The sequence below is a fragment of the Phocoena sinus genome, chromosome 20 (genome assembly GCF_008692025.1).
Source record: "Phocoena sinus isolate mPhoSin1 chromosome 20, mPhoSin1.pri, whole genome shotgun sequence".
In the NCBI taxonomy this organism is placed as follows: Eukaryota; Metazoa; Chordata; class Mammalia; order Artiodactyla; family Phocoenidae; genus Phocoena; species Phocoena sinus.
In genome coordinates, this window is record NC_045782.1 from 21,043,797 (window position 1) to 21,063,864 (window position 20,068).

Sequence of the window (20,068 nt, forward strand, 5' to 3'; positions counted from 1 at the left end):
AGGGGAGAAGAAAGACATTTCTTTTCCTGTACTTATCCTCACGAGTGACGGTAAATTGATATTTTGTTTTAAATAAAATTATCTGATAGTTGATAACTTGTCACTTTCTTAATTCATTCAATAAATATTTTTTTCCAGTATCTACGATATGCCAGGAACTGTTTTACATGCTAGGGTTACAGGCCCAGGAATGAAAGAGCCCAAGTATCCCAGTTCTCAGGGGGTTTACAAATATATAGAAATAAGTATATAAGTGTAATAAATAGATAGATATAATTTCAAGCATTGCTAAATACTTTGGAGAGAAAGAAAGCAGGGGAAGGAGAGTAAATCAGTTCCAGAAAGGCCTATTGTTTGCATTTTATATATATAGCTAAATCAATCAAACAGACCCTGAACCCTCTCAATTTCCAAGAAGTTACAGAGGTGGAGAGAAGGATAATTGTCAGTAATACAGAATCAAAAATGAATGTAAAAATCAGAAGACTGCCTTAGGCAAGAACCCTGGTCAGAAGTTAGACATGGATCTTTCTTAAATGTTCCTTCATGCCTGGTTTTGATATTTGCCTGGTGTCAGAAAGTTTTAGATCTGGCTTTAACTCTGATTCCCCATAGTTTCAAAATTTTTTCTTCGGTCAAAGTGAATATTTGGAGTCCTACAGATTAATGTATTTTATTTCAGTTATTCAGCTATTTCTTATTTGAAGCTGCTTTTTGGGTAATGTTTTGGTGACTGACTCAATCTCAGTCTAAACTTTACTTCTAGGCTGAATTTACCGTTGTTATTTTAAAAATTTCTTCTATCCAGTCATCCAAACAACTTCACAGAAAGAAACCCCATTAATTTGAAATACATACTGTTTGGTTACTCCCTGTACTACCATGATATTCAAACTCAAACCAGTCTGATATGGGCATCAGCCAATCAGAGAAGACACTGCCATAAAGAGTTGATGAGCAGCCCCATCTCTTTGCTGTACTTACTGAATCCTTGTCAACGTTCAAAGTTATAATTAGCATATACGAGTTCCACTTTTGTGTAGCTTTTTTTTCATATGCCAGCAATTCCTGTGACATTTGTATATCAGTTTTGATGTATACATACAGTTTTGTTACGTGATATGGGGGGGTAGAGTTTTTTCCTACCTTTGAAGGTATGAAAAGTGTTACCATAAATGTCGTTGGACATATTGATTTGTTTTTTTTCTTTTTGCATCATTTCCATGGAAATATGAAACCACTACTTAGTGGTGAGAAAACATTCAATCTTAGCACCATCTGCTGACAATTCCCCCTAACATGTATTCTGACTATCACTGCGATTCCTTCTAACATGGTGAATTTCAATTTGAGGTCAGGGTCTCTGAAGCATGTTCAGGGCTCCAAGAGTTCTTTGTGGTAATTGAAGTCTTTTGTGTTTTTGTTTAAGTGATCTTTTAAAAATGTGTGTGACTATATTCTGTATAATATGAACCACCTTAATAACTGAGTTGCAGAGTTTCCAGGTAGTAATATTTTAATTTTCATAAGCTATGAGTAAATAATTAATTTATGAGGTGGAATTAAGCTATGAGATGGAATTAATATAAATATGTGACCAAGAGGCACTGTGAGTAAAAAGCAGGACGTTTTAAATGCAGAACTCAATGGAAATAGTTTTACAAGGCAACATAGCTTGTGCTCAGATCCCCAAGGCTCCTGAAGGATGTACCACTGTTAATATCACCTGCAAGGAAGGGGATTCTTCCAGGCAAGAGAAAGCTACCTTTGACATCTTATAGAGTTTCTTCTGTACTGCCTCTCTCTACCACTCCCTCACTCCACTCATGGGATACTGGCTATGTGCCTTCCTGCTTATCAGATATAAGAAACAGGTGCAAAACGCCACCCCCTCCTCCCCGCAGCATGTTCCTAGTCTTTATTGTGAGACCAGCGGAAGCAAAGGGCTTAACATTCCTCAGGCAGACCCAGGCATCATGCTTGACTGTGAATCGTTCCTGTTCCCTTCATTCTGCATTCTGGAGAAGTCATTGGCTGGATCTCTCAGGTTCCTAATTTATTCTTTAACTGTCATTTCTGCTGCTCATACACTGAGTTTTTTATTATTATTATTATTGCTAACACTTTTCATTCGTGTATTCCTGAGTTGACTAATGGATGCACTATCTGCTTACATCTGTCTGAGGGTAGTAATTGTGCTATCCTAAGGTCTTGTGCTTTGTTAACTCTTATTCATTAGCTATAAGGTCTTATGTTTGTTTTGGTTTTCTGTCCTTAATGGAGTAGGCTTTCTCACATTGTTTGGTCATTCCTGAGTGTAATTCATCTTTCTAGTGGAGACTCTACTGCTTTTGTTTCACAGCTTCAGGGATGAAGTGAAATGAGCTTTTGGGGCTTATTACTCCTAATGGGTTTCCTTGAGAAAAAGGCAGAGGTGGAAGGTGCCTTCTGGTGGCTAGTCAGGGAGTGCATAACTTTCTTCCAGCGTTCTGGAACCTTGCCCCCTTTCTAACACCAATTGCTCCTGCCCAGAGGAATACACATTTTGCTGCCTGGATCAAGGAGGGAAGATGTGGGTTTGATGTGTGCTGTAGGCTGCTCCTACCGCACTATTCCAACTGATCACCCTGTAAGTAGCTCCAGGATGTTTCTGGTAGGGAAGCATTTGTGTAGCTGCTCCCACACATTGAGCTAAGGTTATGATTTTTAAGCTATATCTTTTCTATCATTCTTAGGAATTTTGTTGGAGGTTGAAGGGGTGGAGACTTGACATGTTTTAATCTGCCAAATTGAAACAGCACAACTTTTTGGGAAACAATTTTGTATCCCTATTACATCCTAGACAAACTCAGGCAAATATGTATCAGGATACAAATAAAATAATGTTCAAGATAGTATTGTTTTTAATAAATAAAAACTAGAAAAATCTCAGTATACACCAACAGTTGAATGACTAAAGTGTGGTTTAATCATACTTAGAAGTCATACACTTCATCAGAAACATAATGCAAGCCACATAAGTAATCTTAAATTTTCTGGTAGCCCCTTAAAAATAAAAGTAAAATGAAACAGATGAAATAAATGTTAATATCTTTTACTTAACCCTTATATCCAAAATATTAACATGTGATCATTATATATATTAATAAGATATTCTAATTTTTTTAATACTAAGTATTTAAAAATATCCTAAGTATTACCATATCTACATGTAATCAATATAAAAATTAATGAGAGAATCTAGATTTTTTTCCCATAGTAACTCTTGGAAATCACAATTTGGTTGCTAAATTTTATTACAAATACTTGATTGGTATTTAGATTTCATAAAATTTACAGTCAAAAAAGTAGTATCACATATACAAATTGTTGCTAACCAAAACATTCTCCAATAATTACATTTAGTATCAGTCTTTTTATATTTTAATTTCAAAATAATTGAAATTAATTAAATTAAAAATTCAACTCCTTAGTCACATTAGCCACTTTCAAATACTCAGAAACCTCATTTAGTTGGACATGCAACACTACATACTACAGGCAAAAATAAAATAATTTTACAAAATAATGTTGAATGAAAGAAGTAATGTGGCATATAATACATATAATATGATTCCACTTATATAAAGTTCAAGAAGAAGCAAGACTAAACTGTGTTGTTTATGGCTGATAGAGAAAAGGCAAAACTGTATTTAAAAAGCAAGGAAATTATTATTAAAGTAAGGATAGTGGTTTGCTCTCCGAAGCCAGAGAGAGGGTTGTGATTGGAAAAGGGCACATGGGAGGCTTCTGGGATGCTGGCAGGATTCTTTCTTGACATGAATGGTGTTACGTGGGGATCTGTTTTGTAATTACGAAACAGTTGAACAGTTGTTCAATTGAATTATTGAACAGTTATGTATATTTTATGCACATTTTGGTTTTCAAAAAATTTTAATGGGGGTAAAAACAGATGGCTTCATTTGCCCTGTTACAGTTCTGTGTGGGACTTCCCAATAGGGTCTGGGGAAAGAAAGGAGGGAAGGGCAGCTCTGCAACGTTGGTGCCACCCAGAGCTGGTTTATAACAGAGACTTCGTGATCTAGAGAGTAGGCATTAATTATATGATTTGGTGGGAAGAGTGGGTGGGGTGTGAGTTTGTGTGTGTGTGTGTGCGCGTGTGTGTGCACATGCGTGATGTAGAGAAATAGACACAAAGGAGGAAGTGAAAAGAAGGTTTAAAGGAAAACAGAGCAGAAATCACCATCCCTAAATTAAATAAGAATTAGGTTGCTTAGGTGGCATCATTACCCAGCTTTCCTCCACATATTGGAGTTAGTCCTATGTAGTATATAGTTGTAGTTATTTTGCATTTTGATCCAGAAATAACCTTTTCATTTTTCAGAATTCTCAGTGAAAATTATCTGGCTGAATTACATAAGGACTCATTTGAAGGCTTGCTATCCCTCCGATATTTGTAAGTTAATCATATTTATTTATGAGTTCTTATCTATAAAGTAGATTATCTATAAAGTAAGTAAGGCTTTCAAGTTAGATAATCTTTTCAATTTCTTCTAGCAATAAAATTCTACAATTCTGTTAGTCTGTTTAGGGCCCCAGCCCATCACTAGCACTAAATAGCTCCTATTCATTTTTAATTTTTTAATTATACAGACAAGGTATAGATAGAAAAATACACTTTAGTTGTAGAGGAAAAGTGGGAATGAGGTTTGAGCAATTATAGACTCCCATATGAACTTTGTTATATAAGTGTTCATATAGTCTCCATCTGTATTTATATTTTGTTTATGACCTATGGATCAAAACGGGCCCACAGTCCATTTTTATACAGCCAGTAAGTTAAAAGTGATTTTTAAAGTGCTGTAAATGAGAAAAAAAAGAAATGAAGAAAAATATGTGACAGAGACTATGTGGCCTGCAAAGCCTAAAATATTTACTTATCTGGCCTTTACAGAAAAGGTTTAAAAAAGTTGGTTTAGTGAAATGAGAGGAATTAAAGTTAACCTCAAATTGTCACCTATAGGACAAGAAAATAGAGAACAATTACATTAATATGAATGCCATTAGCTTATAGCATTGATAATCTAAATTAAATTAACATTTAAATATTCAAGCAGATGAATTATGTAAACAGTATTGTCAAGGGACTTCCCTGGTGGTCTAGTGGTTAAGACTTTGCCTTCCAATGCAGGGTGTGTGGGTTCGATCCCTGGTCAGGGAGCTAAGATCCCACATGCCTCATGGCCAAAAAAACAAAACATAAAGAAAAAGAAGCAATATTGTAAGAAATTCAGTAAAGACTTTAAAAATGGTCCATTTCAAAAAAAAAAATAAAAATCTTAAAAACAAAATCAGTATTGTCAAGAACACATTAAGTTACCAAAAAAACAAACTGTTGTTAAGGATTTCAAGGCAGGAATTGTGATACCAATATTAAGAATGTTTAAGATGATGGTTAAGTGGTATATTCAGAAATGTTTATATTAAATAAGCATATCAGAAATGCCCCTAATAAAAATCTTTCCAGCCTTTTTTTTTTCTGGTTCTTTTGTTTGTTTGTTTTGTCTTTTGGGCCATGCCACACGACTTGAGGGATCTTAGTTCCCTGACCAGGGATTGAACCCAGGTCCCCAGCAGTGGAAGTGCTGAGTCCTAACCCCTGGACTGCCAGGGAATTCCCTCTCCAGCTTCTTTATCAAAGAGAAAATGCTTGCCTAGTATTTCTTTTTATTTAGGGATAAGGAGAAAACTGTGTTTTCTGCTATAAAAGCTCAGTTTTTGTCCTTTGTCCATGGCATCCAAAGCTGTGTATACAATTAATCCTTATTTAGCCAATGAATGATCCTCTGTAGCAAATAGATTCTTCTTGCCAATATAAAAGGCTTAAGGGAAGTGGGTATAAAGATCCTCACATGACCCTAAAAATAGTTCTTTTAATTATCAAACCTTCCAAGTTTTAAGGGGCAATCACCTTTATAGTAGTCTCTTCTCTGCCATCTGGGCTCCAAACCTTACAAACACAGTTTGGAGAAAAAGAAATAAGACAACTGCTCAGTGGACTAGGCCCTTCATTACTTCTACTATGAAATAATTTATAATCTGATTATTTCATGTTAGCATAAGTATTCTCATTCTTTAAAAAAAAAATGCCAATCAATAAAAAAGCGAAAAAAGAATATGCTAATAAGCACTATGCCTAGTGCTGTAAACATGAAGATGGGTAAGGCAGGATTCCTTTTAGCAACTCATGATCTCACAGGGAAAATAAACATATAAGCTCAAACCACAAGGACAAAGTGCTGTGGAGGCTCCATGAAGTAATAAAACTACATTTCTTTTCAAAGAGTCATTTCCTCATTCTATCCACTCCCCAGCTATTTCTTGATTTTATACATATTTGAGTTTGCTTTATGTCCAGGTGTTGGCTTTAAATATGATAAACGATTCACATAAGCAGGATCTAGTCCATACATTGAAGGAGTTTATGCTCAGAGGAAATGGGTTGCAAAAATAGCTATATTTAAAGAAAGAAATGAATATGGGCAATGAGAGCTATAAGTGGGGATTGCAGCACAAATGAGGGAAAAAAGACTTCAAATTGGATCAGGGAAGATGTTACTAGAGCAATGCTGTTTAAATGGGGCTTCGAAGGGCCATTGGGTATCAATGACAGACATGTTGGGAAGAGTAAGCTTGCAAAAGGAACATGGGAGAAAGGCAAAACACAGGAAAAATTCTCTGAGTACCTGTAGAGTACAAGTGGGAAGAGTAAGAGATGAGAGGCAGATCATCTTGGGCTTTGGAGGCCAAACCAAGTATAACATGCCAAGCTACCATGTTACCACAGCAGTGCTTTAGGACAAGCTTTAGCCTGCAACAGAGCCAACCACTTGGAGGGCTTGTGAAAATACAAGCTCCAGCCCCATAGTTACTGATTCAAGAGGTCCAGAGTAAGGCTGAGTATTTGTATCTTTAATAAGTTCACAAGTGATGCTGGTATTTGAGAACCACTTCCGGAGAGTTAATCTGGTGATCGCGTGGAGGATGGCTTAGAAAGGGAGAGGGTAGAGATGGAAACACCAGTCAGAAGACAGTTATACACATCCAGGTGAAATGAGAGACTAAGCTGGAATCAATGGAAATAAGATAGTCAGCTATAGTCAAGAGTAGGTATTTTTGAATAAAAGTCAATATGCTAGAAAGTTTACTACTGAATTAAAGCTATATATTAATGAGAGGAGCAGTTTCCTTTCAAGTTGTGTGAAAGGGTATCTTTTACTTCTTCTCCTAATGAATTGGCCTAGCAAAACAGAACTATACTGGGAAGTGTGTAAATATAAGAATATTCCTTTTAATATTAGAAATTATGATGATATATAGAGGTAAAAACTTTGATCTCATAATCTACAATTTGAAAAGACCACAAAAGGTGGAATCTAATCAATGCTTCTGTGCTCAGGAAAGATTACCTTCAAAATCTATCAAGTTCTATAGTTGTATATTTAATTTATGAAGATCATGAAGGTGAGACTCTGAAGAGAGGTGAAGACAGGGTTAAGGTCTCTGGAAGGTTTAAATAATAATCCCTAAGGTTTGGAGTTTAGACAAAAGCTTCCTCTTTATTATTATCATTCTAACCTCTACTAGTTATTCCTACTAATTAGATATCTAATAGATAATTGAGGCAATATTTTCCTTTTTCTTTTCCTGGAGATTTATCCTGCAATAAAATACAGTCTATCGAAAGATGTACATTTGAACCACTACTTTTTTGCAGTTTATGTAAGTTACAAATATAACTTCATTTTATTTGGAATTTTTATAAACCTTAATTTTTTATAAAATTAATTTGTTACTCATTTTGAAACATGATTAAAACTACTAAAATTTTGTAGCAAATCCTTTTTGTCTCTAGCAAAGATTAATGTGAGAATTATTACACAGATCAGAGTGAATCATTATATAGAGCAGTGGTTCTCAAGCAGGGTGATTTTGCACGCAGGTGACATTTGGTAGTGTCTGGAGACATTTTTGCTTGTCAGGACTGTATATGCTACTGGCATCTAGTGGACAGAGGCCAGAGATGCTACTAAACATCCAACAGTGTACAGGAGAGCCTCCCACAGCAAAGAATTATCCAGCCCAAAATGTCAATAGTGCTACCTTTCTAGAGAAATAAAGATCACTTAACACAAGTATTTAATGAGTATTTACTATTTTGTATCTAATGCACCACATATAAAATCATGAAAGTATAAATCATAATATCTTCCACAGTGAGATTTCTTTAGAATATGGAGGGAGTAGTGATATTATGTTTCATCATATATAAATTAGAATTATTACCAAACGATAACTGTTCTGAAAGAATATCTATTTTTCTTTTGCTTGTGTCTTTTTTTGTAGTAACCTTGGCTGAAATCTACTCACAGAACTGAGCTTTGGAACGTTTCAGGCCTGGCATGGAATGCAGTTTTTACACAAGTTGTAAGTGATATAGAAGATGAATGCATGTAAAAAACTGTGTGTAGAAACATCATGCAGTCATAGGTTAACTGGGTGTAAGCCCAGTATGAATTCTGGAAAGCCTGTCTTGAGAGCCATTTATTTTTATTTCAAATGAGGAAACTAAGGCACAAAGAGGCCAAGAGACTTGAGTATCTCATATATATGAAACGCTGTGGTTTCCATAATACTGATCTTTGGCACGGGCAATAAAAGGCACCAAGCAAAACCACACAAATTAGCATTGTCATGGAATCCCACTGATGCCTCTCCAATATGCGAATGGTCCATGAAGTTCCACTTTTGAATTTATCTTTGACTCCTGCTCATGTGCAAAGTTCCTAACTGCTTAAAATGTATGCAACCCAGAGCTGCAAAGAACTAACTTTAGCACCCAGTTCTTCAGGGAGCAACAGGTGTGGGTGCTTCCCCAACCATTATTAGCTCTTTTAAATGGTAAAGCAGAAAGAATTCCTGAACACACACCACAGGGCTCTCCCCAGCCACGCAGAACATTCTTTTTCAAAAAGCGTATATCTCTGAAGTGAATTTTCTGTGGCCAATGGGAACTTTTTAGGCATGGAAAAAGACATTGTTTGTGTTCAGCTGTGTGTGAAAATATAAAGAAAATACATTGCTGTAGCCTAATCCAATATACTTTCTTTGCTGACTACTCTTCAATGAGAAGTGGGGTTTTACACCCCTTCAACTCAAAAATTCTGTGATTTCTCATGACACAAGGAAATGATAGTGGGTACGTTCAAATGCCCGAAGGCGATTTTAGACTCAAGGTAAAGAGCTCTTCTACACCTGGCTTTGGAAAAGACTCTCTTACCTGTCTTGTGGTTCAGAAACCCAGTTTCACATAGTTCACACATTTTGGGTTAATGAACGTGTTGAGGCTGTGTCTGGAGCTGGATTAGCAATTCCTGCAGATGCCTATGTTTAGCGGCCTCCTTCCTTTCCCTTGTTAGTTTGCTGATGCCTACCTTGGGCAGAGAGCACCAAGGGTCAGTTTTTCTCTTGCCAGCACACCAGAGAGAATGCTCATAAGGTCCCTTCTCCAGGAGGTTTTAGTAGCCTCAATACAACGTCTTAAACTCACCACCTTTCCTAAACATCCTATAACACCAAGAGTTCCTTATAAGAATCAGAGTTTCACTATAGGTATGTAGGCAACACAGAAAATACATTTTGGAGAACAATCAATCAATCAATCACAGTTTAAAAATTAATGAATTCATTCAAAAACATTCACTGAGTGCCATGCCCACTGTGTGTCAGCACTGTACTAACTGCTGGGGATACAAAGACGCATAGGGCAGGGACTTTGTCCCCAAGAAGCTTTCATACCGGAAGGAGAAAGATGGATGTTGATGGGAAAGCATATATATGAGCCATTCTAGCATCTATGCAGCAGTATAACAAGGTGAGGGAGGGGGGTGATGAAGTAGAAAATTGGTGGTAGGTTAGAAAAGTTGGTAAGGGAAGAGGCACCAACTTGTTCCTTTTGAATTTGTGTTCCTCTTAAATGACAGAAAAAGGTAGTGAAAGAATCAGAACTATCTGGTGTTGGAAATAAATTAGTACTGTACTCCTGAAACTCATTCACAGTTACTTTCAAAAGATTGTCACAGTATAGTAAGTCTTTGTTTTGGACTAAGTCTTTCTAATAGACAAAGCTAATTTGCTTCAGGAAACATTTTCCATGGTGTGATATAAACTTTATTGCATCTCTTTCCAAAGGCAAGCCACCAAGGGAAGATGCCACCCTCGAGTTAAGTCATTTTACTACCTATAATGACATATTACTGGGGTGTTTATAAGTTGCCTGCATTAAATAAGTTTGGAAAAGAGCCCCAGCTGAGGTGGACTTATCATGAATACAATGAAGCTTAGGCTTCAGTGTTCCTCACTTACATAGGTCCCTGGCAAGGTCTTGAGAGGGGTCCTAGCGATTTTTGTATTCATAACTTTGCATGTTTTGATTAGACAGGATTTCCCAAAGTAGAAGAGGTTCAGGCCCCACAAAACATTGATTTATCACTGGGTTTCAGGTAATTATAAGTCAGTAGGTTTCTTGAATGAAGCCTCTATGTTATTGACAAACATCAGGTGAAGTAGTTAGCCGTGTGGTAGTCTATTTTAAATCCGAAATCTAACTCAAAGATGAGCCAAGAGCTTATTAATTAATAAAGTACCACTTTTTGAATGGTGGTAGTAATCATATCTCTTTCATATAAAATCAGGAATGAAATATATTATGGAAAACCAGCAGTGGTTGATAATCCTAAATGTTAAGTATACTTCTTTTTTCTGACTTTAATGTGTTTCTCCTTCATTCACCTATGTAGGTCCAGACTGATGGCTTATTTTTAAAAATTCTTTTAGTCACTTCATTGGTTCTAACAATACAAGCTCCATGATTTTAGAAACTGAAGGACTCTACAATGTAGAAAGGCTTTATAACTTAACCAGACAGAGCACATTCACATGCTGGCTTTTCTGTGGTACATCAATATTGTACCAAGAACATAAGCTTAAGAGAGAACAAGAGGAAAATCAAAGCCTTATCCCTATTGAATTATTTACCCCATTGTTGATAATACCAGTGAGGGATGTGTGGCCACACTATGAAGGCAAATTGAGCTGCGGTCACAGAGCTGCCCTAATGCTCCCCCAGTCAACTAGCATTGGTTTCCCTTAGATAGCTATGTACACACAGAAGCTTACACACTTGAGGGTGTTGTCATCACTTTTTGCTATGTACTAGAATCCTGGCAGCTTCTCAGATTTAGAAAGACATAAACGCTAAAAATAAAAATAACTTGGGTCTGCCCTTTTGGGTGATTCCTGGTGGCTGTTTTATTCGTAATAGTTCAAAAGTTTGAGATTGTCACATCTAGAAATTACTATACTTTTCTTCTCCCAACTGCATATTATTCTTCCCACCTGTAGTATTTTCTCCCATTCTACATGCTTTTTCACTTTCTTCATAGTGCCCTTTGAAGCACAAACTTTTTAATTTTTATAAAATCCAATTCATCTATTTTACCTTTGGTTGTTTGTGCTTCTGGTAGCATATCTAAGAAACTGTTGTCTAATGCAGGGTGATAAAGATTTACTCCTGTGTTTTCTTCTAAGAGATTTATAGGCTTAGGACTTACATTTGGATATTTGATCTATCTGGACTTAATTTTAATATATGGTTTGAAGTGTAGGAGTCCAGCTTCATTATTTCGTGTGTGGATGTACAGTTGTCCCAGCATCATTTGAAAAGACTGTTATTTCCATATTGAATTGCTTTAGCACCCTGTTGAAAATCAATAGATCATAAACATGAGGGTTTATTTCTATACTGTCAATTCTTTTCCATTGATTTATATGTCTGTTCTTATTCCAGTACCACAATGTGATTTCAGTAGCTTTGAACTGAGTTTTGAAACCAGGATGTGTGAATTCTCCCACTTTGTTCTTTACTAACATTGTTTTGGTTATTCTTTTTCTTCGAATTGCCATATGAATTTTAGAATTAGCTTGGCAATTTCTGGGAAGAAGTCAGCTGGGATTTTGATAGGAATTGCAATGGAACCATAGGTTGATTTGGGAAGTAGTGATATTGTAATAAGATTATCTTCCAGTCCATGAATCCAGCATGTCTTTATATTTATTTAGAGCTTCTTCAAGTTCTTTCAACAGTTTTGTGCTTTCAGTGTGAATCTTGCACTTACTTGGTTAAATTTTTTCCTAGGTATTTTATTTGTTTTGATGCTATTACACAGGAATTGTTTTCTTAATTTCTTTTCTGGATTACTCATTGCTGGTGTGTAGAAAAAATATTGATCTTATATCCTACAACCTTGCTGAACTCATTTATTAATGCTAACAGTTATTTTCCTAGATTCCCAGGAATATGTCTTGTGGTCTTCCAGTTTCCCAGGAATACACTGGAACATTTCAAAGTCTCTGTGGACATCTCATTCCTCAGCTTTTCTTTTTAAGCTTTTAGTTTGGGCTGTTTTTTGCCCCAAAATGTTATCCATTGCCTGATGCAACCACCATGTTAAAATATTTGCTTCAAAAGGTTTTCCAGAAATGCCACTTGAGGAGAGGCTTTTCTCACTAGACAGCTCTCAGTCAGGTCAAAGGCAATCCTTTCAAGTGAGGTCATCCAGGGGACCACCAGACTTGTAAAACAATGACAGTTCTTTGGGAATGAGGCTTTGAAGGACCTCTCAGTCCATGCTGCTCCTTCTGGTACCAGGGATGTGGGCTGTTTTTCAAGGCTACTACTGGCATGGAGAACAAAGGTCAAGGACAAGTTAAAGCAACACAGATCTCATTGTTCTTACAGAAATTAATTTTTCTTTGAATAAATTGTTGCCCAATTTGCTACTAGTCTGTTGGTTAAATTTCCAGAGTTCAGAAAAAGTTGATTCTGACCATTTTTGCCAGTTTTGCCATTTTTGTTGTTGATATTGTTGCTTCTATGGAGGGATGAACTTTCAGATGTCCTTCTCCAATCATTTTTACTGATTTACCTGCAATATTTTTTTAAATCTGTAAAGTCTCAATGACCATAGGCCAATTAAATATCTATCATGGGAGATTATTAAGGAAAAAATAAATAAAAAGAGAAATAAATAAAAAGAGAAAATACAATTCTCATAGAGGCTTTTCCAGATGGGTAGATGAAGTCTGAAAAGGTATCGCTATATTTAGTGCTCTCAAAATTAAGGTTAAAGTAACAGATGTTTTAAACATCCCCATCTTTGTTTTTTTCATTCAGGTTAAACACAGGCTTTAGAGTCAGAAATGAGTTCATATTCCAGCACTGCTTCTTACTAGCTTGATGAGTTAGGACAAGTTATGTAACTTCTCTGTGCCTCAGTTTCCTCATTTGTACAATGGGGTAATATATCTAGCACAAAAGGTTACTGTGACGATTAAATTTTTTTTTTTAACATCCTTATTGGGGTATAATTGCTTTACAATGGTGTGTTAGTTTTTGCTTTTTAACAAAGTGAATTAGTTATACATACGCATATGTTCCCATAACTCTTCCCTCTTGCGTCTCCCTCTCTCCCACCCTCCCTATCCCACCCCTCCAGGCGGTCACAAAACACCGAGCTGATCTCCCTGTGCCATGCGGCTGCTTCCCACTAGCTATCTACCTTACGTTTGGTAGTGTATATATGTCCATGCCTCTCTCTCGCTTTGTCACAGCTCACTCTTCCCCCTCCCCATATCCTCAAGTCCGTTCTCTAGTAGGTCTGTGTCTTTATTCCTGTCTCACCCCTAGGTTCTTCATGACATTGTTTTTCTTAAATTCCATATATATGTGTTAACATACGGTATTTGTCTTTCTCTTTCTGACTTACTTCACTCTGTATGACAGACTCTAGGTCTATCCAGCTCATTACAAATAGCTCAATTTTGTTTCTTTTTATGGCTGAGTAAAATTCCATTGTATATATGTGCCACATCTTCTTTATCCATTCATCTGAAGATGGACACTTAGGTTGTTTCCATCTCTGGGCTATTGTAAATAGAGCTGCAATGAACATTTTGGTACATGATTCCTTTTGAATTTTAGTTGTCTCAGGGTATATGCCCAGTAGTGGGATTGCTGGGTCATATGGTAGTTCTATTTGTAGTATTTTAAGGAACCTCCATACGGTTCTCCATAGTGGCTGTACCAATTCACATTCCCACCAGCAGTGCAAGTGTTCCCTTTTCTCCAGACCCTCTCCAGCATTTATTGTTTCTAGATATTTTGATGATGGCCACTCTGACTGGTGTGAGGTGATATCTCATTGTAGTTTTGATTTGCATTTCTCTAATGATTAATGATGTTGAGCATTCTTTCATGTGTTTGTTGGCAGTCTGTATATCTTCTTTGGAGAAATGTCTATTTAGGTCTTCTGCCCATTTTTGGATTGGGTTGTTTGTTTCTCTGTTATTGAGCTGCATGAGCTGCTTGTAAATTTTGGACATTAATCCTTTGTCAGTTGCTTCATTTGCAAATATTTTCTCCCATTCTGAGGGTTGTCTTTTGGTCTTCTTTATGGTTTCCTTTGCTGTGCAAAAGCTTTGAAGTTTCATTAGGTCCCATTTGTTTATTTTTCTTTTTATTTCCATTTCTCTAGGAGGTGGGTCAGAAAGGATCTTGCTGTGATTTATGTCATAGAGTGTTCGGCCTATGTTTTCCTCTAAGAGTTTGTTAGTTTCTGGTCTTATATTTAGGTGTTTAATCCATTTTGAACTTATTTTTTTGTATGGTGTTAGGGAGTGATCTAATCTCATACTTTTACATGTACGTGTCCAGTTTTCCCAGCACCACTTATTGAAGAGGCTGTCCTTCCTCCACTGTACATTCCTGCCTCCTTTATCAAATATAAGGTGACCATATGTGTGTGGGTTTTTCTCTGGGCTTTCTGTCCTGTTCCATTGATCTATCTTTCTGTTTTTGTGCCAGTACCATACTGTTTTGATTACTGTAGCTTTGTAGTATAGTCTGAAGTCAGGGAGCCTGATTCCTCCAGCTCCTTTTTTCGTTCTCAAGATTGCTTTGGCTATTCGGGGTCTTTTGTGTTTCCATACAAATTGCGAAATTTTTTGTTCTAGTTCTGTGAAAAATGCCAGTGGTAGTTTGATAGGGATTGCATTGAATCTGTAGATTGCTTTGGGTAGTAGAGTCATTTTCACAATGTTGATTCTTCCCATCCAAGAACATGGTATGTCTCTCCATCTATTTGTATCATCTTTAATTTCTTTCATCAGTGTTTTATAATTTTCTCCATACAGTTCTTTTGTCTCCTTAGGTAGGTTTATTCCTAGATATATTATTCTTTTTGTTGCAATGGTAAATGGGAGTGTTTTCTTGATTTCACTTTCAGATTTTTCATCACTGCAAGTTTTCAAGCAAGAGAGACAAATGATTAAAACAAGAGGCTTATTTTAAATTTCATATGCAGAGCGATCTAGAGAAGAAATCTTGATTCAGGGAGACCAAATAGAATGCTTTAGCAGATTCTAGGAGTGAAGTGAGAAGGGGCCAAATTAGAGTGGTTGTGATGGTAGTAGAAAGAAAAACCTGAGAGTACTACAGAGGAAAAACTGACAAGATGTAGTAATTGACTAGAGTTGGGGGATTGTAGTACAGGAAAGAGAAAACTCACATGTGTTGATGGGCAGAATGATGGTGGTATAACACGTGGAACTACAGCATTTGGGAAGCAGAGTCAGTTTGAGGGAGATGAGTTCAGTCTTAGGCATTTTCTATCGGTGAGCATAAAGCAACCAGAAGGCTCTGTTTGAGTGGAAATGTCCCTCAGTCAGATTGGTAGACAGGTATCCATTTTGACCTATTTCTGACTCCCGTGAGAAATGTGCTTATAAACTGAATAGTTACATTATTGCTGAGGGAAGAGGACAAAGCTAAATTTAAGATTCAAAGTCATCTACTGCTTTAGTGGTTGAAATTGAACCTCAGGCATTTAACAGCTTCTCTTAAACATGTCTAATTCATGGATACATTCTCACTGCTTAATAAAAGACATGTCACAGAAGTATTTTGGATAAAATGTGAAAATTCCACCCCACCTTCCGTACCACCAATAAGGTAACTCCTGTTACTGTTTTGATGTGTGTCCTTCCTTCCAATCTCTTTCCTTTGCATTTTGTTCCCCTAATGAGGTAATAACTTTACTCCTTGCTCAGTGACTTGTGCTTTTCCCTATGCAATATGTTTAAGAGATATTTCCGTATTAGTCCCTCTATTTTCTAATTGCCCATATCCTTCTAACACCTGGAGAGATTCTGAGGGCACTGAGCCTAAGTTTTGGTGTTGCCTGGCATAGGGTTTCTTTATATTTATTTGCTGATATTGATAAATGTTTGCCATTTTTCTCATTGATTTGTAGGAGTCATTTTAGACACATAAGTGATTTTGGAAAATAAGTAATTGGCATTATGTATCCAAGAAATTGGACAGACAGGAAGTTCAAGTTCTGAGGAGATGCCTCATTATTTGTGCCAGTGGCCTCACAGTATGTTTTTATTAATTATGCACACTGGGAAGCTGATGAGCTGTGGGAATTATAAAGCTGGTCTTTTCTGCATTTGAATATTCCCCACAAGGTGGCCATGATTCTTTTCCTTATTCTCTACATTCTTTTCCTACCTATTCAAGGATATGAATTGTGGTACTTCACAGAAATTTCCAGGGAAACTCTATTTCTTACATCGATGAAAGTATATGGAAGGCATACCGCTGGGCTGAGAAGCTGTGAGTATACGCTCCCCAAATATGAATACAAAAAGCTAACTGCCTTGTAAGATCCTTCTTGGTCCAGAATTTTGTGGTCAATACCTGTGAGAAAAGGTATTTCCCCTTCTATATCCCAAAACAATCTAATGATTGAAATTCTCTGTTTATTTTAAAAATGAAATTTGGTAGGACCCCTTGAAAATCAGTAGAGACAATTTAAACTTATTTTCCATTTTACAAGTAATACATGATTATATTCTCAATATATAACAATGAAATAACAGGTATAGTGAAAACCCTCCTTGTGCCCTAATCCCCCACCCACTACTTTGAGTTTTGTATTAATCCTTTCTGACTCTTTTCCATACTTTTGAATACATACATATTTACAGATAGCAAAATAGGTTTGTGTGTTTTTCTTATCTTTTCTTTTTTACATAAGTAATATCCTGCCACTTGATTCCTTCATTTCATGATATGTCTTAGATTTCTTTCCTTCCCAGTACATAGAAGGTTACCCCATTCATTTAAAGTCCTGCATAATATTACATAGTATGAATGTATCACAGTTTAATGATACCCCTATTGAAGGATGCTTAGATTTTGTCCAGTTTTCTTGTTATTTGCATTGCTGCAATGATTATCCTTGTACATGCATTTTTGTGAGCCTGATCATTTATTTCTATAGAATAGTTATTTACAAATGGGATTGTTGGGGTGAAGACTATTTAGATATAAAATATTAATTGCCCTCAAAAATGTTTTGCCAGCTTATACTCCAGTCATCATGCTGTAATGACATTCATTTCCCCACACCCTTCTACCACTGGATATTCTCCCTTTTTTTTTTTTTTTTTTTTTTTTTTGCGGTACACGGGCCTGTCACTGCTGTGGCCTCTCCTATTGCAGAGCACAGGCTCCGGACGCGTAGGCTCAGCGACCATGGCTCATGGGTCCAGCCGCTCTGCAGCATGTGGGATCTTCCCGGACCGGGGCACGAACCCATGTCCCCTGCATCGGCAGGCGGACTCTCAACCACTGCGCCACCAGGGAAACCCTCTCCCTTTTTTTTTTTTTCTAAACTGACGGGTGAATAAAAGGGATCTCATCTGAATTTCAGCTTTTCTTATTACTTGTGAACTTAAATATCTTTATATGTTTACTGAACATTTGTATTTTATCTCTGAATTGTCTGTCCTTTGCCCAATTTTCTGTTACTATTTTTTTTATTGATTTGTAGAAAAAGTCATTTTAAATACATAAGTGATTTTGGAAAAAAACATTCAAAGTAATTTTTCATCACAGTCTCTGGTCATATCCTTAGTTCATCTTGAATAGACAGGTCATAAATGACTCCTAAATTAATAATAAAACACATAACAATCAATCTAAAAACAGGTATTATGACCACCCTTAAAGAGATGCCCCCTCCTTAGTCTGATGTCTTATTGGTAAGGAAAAAAGTGCTAGAATCAGGCAATTTTTTTTAATTTACAGATTTCCTAAATACTATATGTAGTTTATATTTCCCATGATAGTATGTAACTTGGAGATTTTATTTCCCAAACTTGTAAGAAAATCATTTGGAACAAGAAATAGATAACTTAATTTCCTCTGGGAGTGGAGCTGGGTGGTAGACTGAGGGACAGAGTTAAGAGAAAAAGTTTGAATTGTGTTCTACATATTTTTGGAATTTTGAGATGTGAGTATATATCACATATTTTTAAAAAGTAAATTGAAATTAAAAAATTAGTTTTTAAAAAGCATGTGTTTGGAAGGCGATACGCTATAACATGAGTCTGGTAAGGTTTGAAGATTTCTAATTCAGCTTGAGGTTTATACCTAATAAGCAGAGGTTCCTAACTTGAGGTCAGTAGTTCCCCAAAGCAGTATTTCTTAACCTCACTCCTGCTCCCCCGTATATACCTCTTTGGCAAGCTGCAGAAACTTATGTTCTTGGGATAATGTTTTAAAATGTATAATAAGTCAAAATATATACAAAAACAAAGGAGAACAAATATATTGAAAGAGTTTTCAGAATATTTTTGAAAGTAGTGAAACAATAGTATATATGCTGCTCTTAACATATTAAATAACAAGATATAGTGGTAGGTCTAATAAATATTATAACTCCAGGGTAGTGGTGAGAATAAATGATATTTCGAGGTATCTGCAACATATACATGATATGAAATGACCTGTGATTTCTATTGGGGATCACATAAACTATACTGCTGATCGACTGTGGTTTGTTGCCTACATTCATAATGGAAGGAAGTGCGATTTTAGTTAGAGATTTGTGAGTACTGAGATGTAATTTTATTTCCCATCCAAGTTTGGCTCTCTGGATTCAGTCCTCTCTATTCACAGACCTCTGCCCTAAAAGGATGACCCACAAGTCGAAATTGCATGCACACTTTTGCGTGTGTTCAAGAAAGTGCATGTTTTTAGGGAAAAGAACCATTGCTTTTATGAAATTCTCAAAGGATTCTTGTCTCAAAAGATTGAGTCACAAATGTAGGGGAGAAGAAAGACATTTCTTTTCCTGTACTTATCCTCATGAGTGACGGTAATTGGATAATTTTTTTTAAAATAAAAGTATCTAATAGTTGATAACTTGTCAGTTTCTGAATTCATTCAATAAATATTTTTTGAGTATCTACTCTATGCCAGGAACTGTTTTACATGCTAGGGTTACAGGCCCAAGAATGAAAGAGCCCAAATATCCCAGTTCTCAGGGGGTTTACAAATAAATAGAAATAAGTATATAAGTGTAATAAATAGATATAATTTCAAGCATTGCTAAGTACTTTGGAGAGAAAGAAAGCAGGGGAAGGAGAGTTAAATCAGTTCCAGAAAGGCCTATTGTTTGCATTATATATATATTGTTAAATCAATCAAACAAACAAACCCTGAGCCCTCTCAATTTCCTAGAAGTTACAGAGGTGGAGAGAAGGATAATTGTCAATAATACAGAATCAAGAATGAATGTGAAATTCAGAAGATTGCCTTAGACCAGAAACCTGGTCAGAAGTTAGACATGGATCTTTCTTAAATGTTCCTTCATGCCTGGTTTTGATATTTTCATGGTGTGAGAGATTTATAGATCTGGCTTTAACTCTATTTCCCCATAGTTTTAAAATTTTTTCTTCGGTCAAAATGAATATTTGGAGTTCTACAGATTACTGGATTTTATTTCAGTTATTCATTTATTGCTTATTTGAAGCTCCTTTTTAGGTAATTTTTTGGTGACTGACTCGTTCTCAGTCTAAACTTTACTTCTAGGATGAA

At 36.2% G+C, this 20,068-nt stretch overlaps 1 protein-coding gene across 1 annotated transcript in view; it reads left to right on the top strand.

Moving 5' to 3' along the window:
- LOC116746153 (leucine-rich repeat-containing protein 37A3-like) overlaps positions 1–20,068 on the top strand; it is a 68,181-nt gene that overhangs the window by 5,388 nt on the left and 42,725 nt on the right. The window contains 1 exon segment of the mRNA XM_032617460.1: positions 4,385–4,456. Coding sequence (XP_032473351.1) covers positions 4,385–4,456 — 72 coding nt within the window.